The sequence below is a fragment of the Stomoxys calcitrans genome, chromosome 2 (genome assembly GCF_963082655.1).
Source record: "Stomoxys calcitrans chromosome 2, idStoCalc2.1, whole genome shotgun sequence".
Lineage (NCBI taxonomy): Eukaryota > Metazoa > Arthropoda > Insecta > Diptera > Muscidae > Stomoxys > Stomoxys calcitrans.
Genome location: NC_081553.1, coordinates 148,246,489 through 148,256,645, shown reverse-complemented (window position 1 = coordinate 148,256,645; position 10,157 = coordinate 148,246,489). Strand labels below are relative to the sequence as shown.

Below are 10,157 nucleotides of genomic sequence, written 5' to 3'. Positions count from 1 at the left end.
TATAAAAATAGAAAAGGGGTTTTTTATCCCTCCATAAAATATAATTTATTTGTATATGTTTTCAGAGTGAAATAAATTATTGTGAAAAATGTCACGTCGAGCGGAAAGGCTCTGAAATAATAAATTAACATATATTATCTTCCATCCTCACCTCCGTTTTCCATGCTAACATAATCTGCATATGGGTAATAAACTATTAATATAAGATAATATTTATAATATTTGCATCCTACAATGACCTTTAATTTTCGATTCTTGACCTAATTTTTCAGCTTTGTACTATTTCAACGTAACGTTTTGCACAATAATTTTTTGTTTTACTCTGAAGTTATATGCATATAAATTTTATGGAGACAAAAAATACACTCTCTGGTTTTCTCGATATTCGTATAAAATGCATTTTTTATACACAATCTAATCCAATGAAATGAAACGTTTTTATTATATATATATATATATATATATTTATATATATATATATATATATTTATATATATATATTTATTTATACCCTCCATCATAGGATGGGGGTATTCTAATTTCCTCATTCTGTTTGTAACTCCTCGAAATATTCGTCGTCATGACATTTTAACTCGAACTAGCCATGTTCGTTCGTCTGTCCGTCCGTCCGTCTGCCTGTCGAAACCACGATTACTTTCGAAGGAGTAAAGCTAGCCGCATGAAATTTTGCACAAATACTGCTTATTACTGTAGGTCGGTTGGGATTGCTAATAGCCTATATCGGTCCACGTTTTGATGTAGCTGTCATATAAACCGATCTAGGATCTTGACTTCTTGAGCCTCTACAGGGAGCAATTCCTATCCGATTCCGCTGAAATATTGCACGATGTTTTTTGTTATAACTTCCAACAACTGTCTTAAGAATGGTTAAAATCGGTCCATAACCTGATATAGCTGCCATATAAACCGATCTGGGGTTTTGACTTCTTGAGCCACTAGAGGACGCAATTATTATCCGATTTGGCTGAAATTTTGCAAAAGGTGTTTTATTACGACTTCCAAGATTTAGCTGAAATTTTCTGCAACTGCTTCTCTTATGACCTTTAACATGCGTGTCGTGTAAATGGCATGAATCGGTTTATAGCCTAATGCAGCTCCCTTATAAACCGATCTCCCCATTTTATTTCTTCAGCCGCTAAAGTGCGCAATTCTTACTAGATTTGGCTGAAATTTTACACAATGACTTCTACTGTGGTCTCCAATATTCAGTTCAATTATGCTCCGAAATGAAGTATAACTTGATATAGTTCCAATAACATCGCAATTCTTTTCTTTTATCCTTTGTTTACCTACAAAGAGAAAGAAAAAAAGGCTGATCGCCCAAAATGTTTTTTTTTTGTTAATATAGAAATTACCAAATGCTACAAAACACTAAAAACGTTTCCACCGATCTCACCCCTAAGAATTTTAAGAAAATTTTTTATTTGATTTATCGAGCTATAAAAAATTGCCGGCTTTCGACGAGCCAATTATCCCACATAATATGACCTTATAATTTTTATACCCTCCACCATAAGATGGGGGGTATACTAATTTCGTCATTCTGTTTGTAACTACTCGAAATATTCGTCTGAGACCCCATAAAGTATATATATTCTTGATCGTCGTGACATTTTATGTCGATCAAGCCATGTCCGTCCGTCTGTCTGTCCGTCCGTCCGTCCGTCTGTCTGTCGAAAGCACGCTAACTTCCGAAGGAGTAAAGCTAGCCGCTTGAAATTTTGCACAAATACTTCTTATTAGTGTAGGTCGGTTGGTATTGTAAATGGGCCATATCGGTCCATGTTTTGATATAGCTGCCATATAAACCGATCTTGGGTCTTGACTTCTTGAGCCTCTAGAGTTCGCAATTCTTATCCAATTGGAATGAAATTTGGCACGACGTGTTTTGTTATGATGTCCAACAACTGCGCCAAGTATAGTTCAAATCGGTCCATAACCTGATATAGCTGCCACATAAACCGATCTTGGGTCTTGACTTCTTGAGCCTCTAGCGTGCGCAATTCTTATCCGATCAGAATGAAATTTTGCACGACGTGTTCTGTTATTATATCCAACAACTGTGCCAAGTATGGTTCAATTCGGTCCATAACCTGATATAGCTGCCATATAAACCGATCTTGGGTCTTGACTTCTTGAGCCTCTAGAGTGCGCAATTCTTATCCGATTCAAATGAAATTTTGAACGACGTGTTTTGTTATTATATCCAACAACTGTGAAAAGTATGGTTCAAATCGGTCCATAACCTGATATAGCTGCCATATAAACCGATCTTGGGTCTTGACTTCTTGAGCCTCTAGAGTTCGCAATTCTTATCCAATTGGAATGAAATTTGGCACGACGTGTTTTGTTATGATGTCCAACAACTGCGCCAAGTATAGTTCAAATCGGTCAATAACCTGATATAGCTGCCATATAAACCGATCTTGGGTCTTGACTTCTTGAGCCTCTAGCGTGCGCAATTCTTATCCGATCAGAATGAAATTTTGCACGACGTGTTCTGTTATTATATCCAACAACTGTGCCAAGTATGGTTCAATTCGGTCCATAACCTGATATAGCTGCCATATAAACCGATCTTGGGTCTTGACTTCTTGAGCCTCTAAAGTGCGCAATTCTTATCCGATTGAAATGAAATTTTGAACGACGTGTTTTGTTATTATATATCCAACAACTGTGCCAAGTATGGTTCAAATCGGTCCATAACCTGATATAGCTGCCATATAAACCGATCTTGGGTCTTGACTTCTTGAGCCTCTAGAGGGCACAATTCTTATCCGATTTGAATGAATTTTTGCACGAAGTATTTCGTTATGATATCCAACAACTGTGTCAAATAAGGTTGAAATCGGTCCATAACCTGATATAGCTGCCATATAAACCGATCTTGGGTCTTGACTTCTTGAGCCTCTAGAGGGCGCAATTCTTATCCGAATGGAATGAATTTTTGCAAATTTTTTCCAACAACTGTGCCAAGTATGGTTTAAATCGGTCCATAACCTGATATAGCTGCCATATAAACCGATCTGGGATCTTGACTTCTTGACCCCTAGAGGTCGCAATTATTATCCGATATGCCTGAAATTTTGTACGACGGATCCTCTCATGACCATCAACAAACGTGTTTATTATGGTCTGAATCGGTCTATAGCCCGATACAGATCCCATATAAATCGTTCTCTCTATTTTACTTCGTGAGCCCCAATGGGCGCAATTCTTATACGAATTGGTCCATACCATACCATACCGGACCATATCTTGATATCGTTTTAATAGCAGAGCAACTCTTTTCTTATATCCTTTTTTGCCTAAGAAGTAGATGCCGGGAAAAGAACTCGACAAATGCGATCCATGGTGGAGGGTATATAAGATTCGGCCCGGCCGAACTTAGCACGCTTTTACTTGTTAAAGACTGTAGCGTGATTTCAACAGACAGACGGACGGACATGTCTAGATCGTCTTAGATTTTTTCGCTGATCAAGAATATATATACTTTATAGGGTCGCAAATGGATATTTCGATGTGTTGCAAACGGAATGACAAAATGAATATACCCCCATCCTTCGGTGGTAGGTATAAAAATGGTAATTACCTTTGCAGTGATGGTGATTAGATTTGAAGTGGATTCGTACGTAATCCATTTTAGAGGATATATGATAAGGTTCGGCTCTCTCGCCCTTCTCCTTGCTTGGCTCATGCTAACGAGATCTTGAAGTTGCCTGAACCGACCGATGCATGGAAACATATGTTTTTATGCAAAGCTCAGTTAATGGATGTGTAGAATGTATCTTAAAAACAATTAATTCATATACAAACTTTGGCTTGGCCTTTCCAAATTAAAACACAACTCGATTTTAAGTGTTTTTCTTTTTCTATCTGGAAAAGGCTTTTGATGCTTTTATTTTTCTACTGCTCTCAAATCGTTTACATTTGAACAATATTCTAGAATATTACTTTTCATTATAAATTTTATAGAAGGCCTACAAAGACTAATGATAAAAGCAGTTAGAAAATATTGGTGCCTTGTTTGCTTTGAAACAGTACCAATCGAATTTAATTAAAGCCAAAAAGTAACACAAATTATGAACTTAAATTCTAAGTTGTAGCAGTACTAAACAAAATTATTTACTCAAACAATCCAATATTTTTATATACGTTTTTCTTCTTATTTTTTAGTTACGGAAACAAACGAACACTTAAAGAGAAACTGACATATTATACATGAATAAAAATAAATCTACCTTACTGCGTTCTTTTTTATGAATCTTGTATCTTTTTTGTAAAAAGGAATAATATACAGAACTCGCATACTTAACTATAAAATAGTAATTCTAAATGTTTGTAGTGATTTGTTATGTGATTTTTTGTTGCACGTCCATTTACATACTCGCACATACTGCTATCGAAGGCAGGGTCTAAAGTGGTAGACGCTGTTGTGGTTTCTATAAAGGGACCTGATATTTAAATTATACGAGGTTCCGTTGAGGTTTAGTCATTGCATAAGTTGGCAAAGGTTTTGCGTCCGTTGATCGGAAAGAGATTGAGACAGTGCTTGGCAATGCTTCAACTCGGCGCATTGTATTCATGTGGTACTATTGAAAGACAATACAATGAAAGAATGCTGTAGATCAAGGAAAGAAGACGAGACACTCAAAAGGAGGGAGAACGATGGGAGGAAATTGAATGATGAATGTTGGAACTTTGTTCCTTGATTCCTATTGGTTGAGGACGCCTGATAGTTTTTGCGGTGTAATTCTTATCAATTTTTAGAACTTTAGTTTGGTTTTTAATATACTATTTCTACTATACTATCTATTCGTATGATTTCTGTGAGTTATTTCCATGGCTTGAACAAAACTTTTCACATAAAAGAATTGCACAACCTTGGTGAAAAAAAGACTATAAAGTGCTGCTGTGGTTGAAATTTGTTAAATTTGGAATTCTAGAGCGAGACCCTATACCAAATTTCTGATGGATGCACTTTCGATCAAAAAATCGTCCTCCACCAATAAAAGAAATTTGATAGGTGTCACATCAGAAATTTTTCTGAATTCTGTACAAGAAGTGCTAGCAGACACTACTTGCATCCCCGTACACGAGTGAGCTTCGGACATGAAAAACACACACACAAAATACTTTTAAGAATATTGAAAACTACATCTCATCGATGTCATTCCTCAAAAGTTATTATGGGGATGAGTTTGATTTGTGGGATTCAGACGTAGTTGCCCAAGTTTTAAGTAAATTCAGTTGACTTCATACGAACATTTACTTCGAAATTTTGTTTTTTTTTTGGTGGCCAATTCCTTAAACATCTGAAAAGTTCGGAATAATGATGATAGATGACACCACTTCTTCCAATCGATACAAAAATTGCCAGACCTATTTATTAATTTTTGTAATTTTATTTAAAAAATACTCTCTTAACAATGCTTTAATTAATTACACGTAATTATTGCTATAAACGAATAATAAGTACTTATTAAATACACAATTAAACTATTTGTTTTATTTTTCGCTCTATCAGCTTAATATTTCGTTTTGGATCAGCGGGGAATCAGTATCATATTTTTGTAAAAAAAAAACCAAAAAAAAACAGTTTAACATTCGAAGTAAAAATAATTTGAATTAAAAAAATTTAAATAGTGAAATGGAGAAATTCTATAGTTAAAAAACTGACTTAACCACATGTAGAAAGTTCCCAAATGTATATAGTAATAGCGTTGGAATTATTGGCCACTAAACTAAATACTATAACAAATTGAATTGGCAGATGGATAGATATGTGAGTAGTTAGAAATGTAGTATCTTAACTACATAGATGAAGTTCGCGTTCAATGGGGGTCATCTTCCTGGCAAATGAAGTTTGTTGAAAATTTCATTGACTTTTTGCCGTTGGTGTATAGAACTTTTGTAAGTTGAAACTAATTGGACACTTAACAATAAACGAACGAAAAGGGTTGGGTTCTGCTCATGCAAAAAAATTGCATTAAAACGAAAGCGATTGCTTGCGTGTTCTTTGTGTGTGGTTCTAGGACATATTTTAAGTTCTTTTTAAATAAGTTCATTATTATCCTCCACCTCCTGATGATGGTTTTATTTCTAATCTGTTATTGATATTTGAGCATATCCGACTAGCGAGCGATCATCGGGCACTTCACCTGGTTGTACACCAGAGTTTAGTTGGAACGTAACAGTTTTCGATGCATGTCGTTGTTCGATCAACTGATTCAAGTTTACAGCCATGGCTTGGGTGTCCAGGGGGTCTACGAGGCCAGCATCAACCAATTCGGCGGCAATGCCTTCGGCTGAGTCCTTGCCAACCGCAAACTCGAATCGTATGTCATGTAATTCCCTACGGGCATTTCGCATACGCAGCACCAAGTTAACGGGGGGTGCGTCTCCTAACGCAGAACTGGAATCTACGGACGGTAGTGGCATTTGAGCCATAGCTTCCGTGGCAAGCCCTACAGAATTGGGCGACAAAGCGGCAGGTTGTGGTTGTAAAGGTAATTTCTGGGTTTGCTGTTGCGTATATGGATCTTGCTGCTGTGGCTGTCCGATTTGTGATTGTTGTACGGTTTGTTGTTGCTGCAGTGACCCTTGTGGTGACTGAGCTAGTTGCATTGGAGGAGGTTGATGCGATTGCGCTTGTGCCGTTTGTTGTTGCACTGTTGCGGATGCAGTGGGTTCAGTATGATCTGATGAATCTTCACGATCACTGTCTGAAGAATCGGCCCTTTCCAAACGATTCACGGGGCGCTCGTCAGATTCTGAATCTGAAGAGTGACGTTTTCCGCCATTGTCATCCTCCTCGTCTGACCACATCCATTCGCCGGTAACGGTGCGATGCAAACGTCCCGACTGGCCTGGCTGCCGTTTTGCCGCCTTATGAACTCTTGTTTCCATCGAGGGACCAGATGCCAACAACGTCTGCGTCAAATACTTGCGGTCTTTAGCTTTTTTGAAAAAAGCATTCTTCAGCAACTCCGCAGCTGTAGGTCGTTTGGAAGGTTCTTTTTGCAAGCATTCCACAATCATCTTACGGAATGTTTTGCCATAGGCTTTGTACTGATCTTTCTCCTCCGATCCAGTGTCCAGGGTGGGTGGATCATTTTGAAGAGTTAACATTAGCACCTTCATGGGAGGATATTTGTGATAGGGGGCAGTTCCCGTGGCCATTTCTATGGCTGTGATACCAAATGACCAAATGTCCGCCTTAAAGTCATAGCCATGATCCTGCTCCATAACCTCGGGGGCCATCCAGCACGGGGTACCTACAAAAGTATGGCGCACTTTCTGCCGTGACAAATCTCGTCCTGTGGCCAACCAAGCACTTACACCAAAGTCAGCAATCTGTATGGTGCCATCATCACCTATGAGGATATTACCGGCCTTTATATCACGATGAATTTGACCATTGGAATGAAAATATTCAAGGCCCTTCAAAACCTCCTTCAACACCGTGGCAATTGTTGCTTCATCAAAAACACCGTTCTTGCAGTTGCTGGTGCGCATCTTATGCTTGATGATGTCCAGGAGTGAACCGCCCTCCAAAAGACGAAGAACTAACCAAAGCTCTTCCCTTACCACAAACGATGTGTGGTAAGTAACAACATTCTCGTGGTTGCAGGATGACATTGCTTGGATCTCTTTTAGCAGTTCATCCATAGAGGTATTCCACTTCTCTAAGTTAATACGCTTAATGGCACATTTCTCGTTACGCGGTATACAGAGAGCTGCATGCACCACAGCAGTAGCTCCTACGCCAATGACATCCCTCAGTTCATAGTCGTCTTTGGAATTGGGCCAAGGTTGTTTGTCGCTTGCCGAAGCAGCGCCGGCATTATTAGCAGCTGTTAAAACGGACATGTCGAACTTCCTTTTTTTCTCAAGGCTATGTGTTCTTACGTCAAGATTATCGTTCTTAGCTGCTGAAGCAATCACAGAGAAACTTTTCGACAAATACTCCGAATGTCTGGATATCAATAGAAGATCGTTGGATGAACTTCTAAAATTTCCCTCAAAGCGTGGTGGCGCTGTTAAACACTTCGGTATCGGAAATTGCGCAAAGTCTAGTCTGCTTAGACCAGAACTTGAGCTGTACAATGCAGCAGGATTCTTACTCAAAGTATCTTGATGTACCACTAAATCATCTAAACAATAATAGCTCTGAGTCAATTGTTGCTCTCGGGGTGGTAGCGATGTATTCTCGCAGTCTTCCTCGCTGAAAGTTCTATAGATGGCCGGTGACTGTTCTGTTGTTACATCCAACTCATCAACTGCAATCTCTTGTAGAATATAATGCGTTCTGGTTGCAGCAGTGGCACAACTTCCTTCAACACTGGTAACGTAACTCCTAGATTTTGGTGCCGCCAAACAGAATTTAAATATTCCCGGATGTGTCGTGAAGAACGCCACTTCTGTAAAAGTAAAGTAGAGAAAAAAGTCTCTATTGGTATTGCTTTATTTAAAGAAAATATTTTAATTTTATTGGTCGACACCAAAATCCTTTTCGAAATAAATGGTAAAAACCAAGTCTTAATTTAAGGATTTTGGAAGTTTTAAACCTTAAATGTGTTATGTGTTTAAAGGGGAAAACGAACACTATAATGATCCTAGTCTCCGAATAACTACATATAGCAAATTAAGTTTCCTCAAGATCGCAATCTTCATAATTTCAAGAAAATAACTGCCTACAGTCACCTACATCTATTCCAAAAAAAGGTTAAAAATATGTGTTTTGTTTTAAATACTTAGAAAGATTGTTTTATTTTGCCTCTTACATAAACAAAAAAAAACTATTGTTTGCTTTTCACAACATAAAAAGCAGAAAGAATTATAAAGGCCTTCCCATTTGGGTGGACAAAAATAGGGTAATCTTTAAAAAATGAGTTATGAGTTACTAAAAATAACGGAAAGTAGTTACACTAGCGGGAACTTTTACTAGTACGTTTTTTGTTAAGCCTTTATTTTGCAAAACTGATTTACATCTCCGTGGCATTTCGGGACTTCTCGGTAGTTAGGGCGATCCAGCTTTATGGAACGGGTGAAGAGGAAGACGAAGAGTTGGTTTAGAATCCTTTTCACTCATGAAGTCTTCGCTGGGAGAGATCAAGTTCGGCTTAAACCAGGTGAGAATGGTCCTACCCGCCGAAGATGACGACGCCACCGAGGGAACTAGGGGGCATGGCCTACTTGAAGTAAGTGCAGATTAACCTGCATCACTCAGAGGCAGAGGCAATAAGTGCACCTGCACCACGGAAGAGCTGCAGAGATCTTTAGGGAGAGATGGCACTGATGTAGTCCTCGTTCGGGAACCGTGGTTTCGAGGTAACACGGTTCGTGGACTCAGATCACGAAATCTGAATCTCATCGCTCCCCAGCGGGAGGTAAGATTAGAAGCTGCATTATAGTCACTAGGAATCTGAACCTTACTGATTTCTCGTTTCAGCGATGAAGATCTAACGATAGTGGCCTTGGAGAGACCCCACAAACCATTACTGGTCCTGGCCTCCATGTACCTACCATACGATGTGGACAACCCTACAGACACTGGTCGGTTGGTGCGAGGAGAAGGGGCATGATCTTGTGACCGAGGCCTTTTTGAAAGCATGTCCCGAACGAGTACCGCAACGTAAAACCAGCCAGTAATGGTGGTCACCATAGCTGAAGGTGCTCATTTGTTTCTTCAATTACATCAGAGAGTACGAGTATCGCGACGCCCTTGGCAAGTTCAAAAAGGAGACGAGGAAGGCGGAGAGGAGTTCCTGGGGAAAATTTTGTGGGGAATTGGAAAGCTTTAGTGAAGCATCTAGGTTGCATAAAGTACTCTCGAAGGATCCCATCACGCTTAGCTCCCTGAGGAGGGAGGACGGAACTTATGCAGAGAGTGGCGAGGAGACGGTGGAACTTTTGATGAAGGCGCATTTCCCATGTGGCCAGGAAGAGGTCGGCGATCAAGATAACGCAATACCTACATTTGCGGCCTTATCGGATGACCTCAGGGACATCGTTGACGAGGAGAAGATAGTGTGGGCAGCCCGCACTTTCCGGCCATTTAAGTTGGCCGGCCTGACGGAATTATCCCGGCACTGCTGAAGTGCCTTAACATGAATCATAATCGTACATGACGG

General features: G+C 39.3%; 1 protein-coding gene across 4 annotated transcripts in view; it reads right to left on the bottom strand.

The window, feature by feature from the left end:
* Window positions 1-3,873: 3,873 nt before the first annotated feature.
* LOC106092974 (serine/threonine-protein kinase OSR1) overlaps window positions 3,874-10,157 on the bottom strand; it is a 172,923-nt gene continuing 166,639 nt past the window's right edge. For 3 of the 4 annotated variants that reach the window (XM_059361963.1, XM_059361964.1, XM_013259929.2), the window contains one exon: window positions 3,874-8,444. In XM_059361963.1, the coding sequence (XP_059217946.1) occupies window positions 6,124-7,893 (1,770 nt within the window). In that variant the 5' untranslated portion in view covers window positions 7,894-8,444 and the 3' untranslated portion in view covers window positions 3,874-6,123. The remainder of the gene's footprint in view (window positions 8,445-10,157) is intronic. The other variant, XR_009396931.1, reaches the window with a different exon arrangement.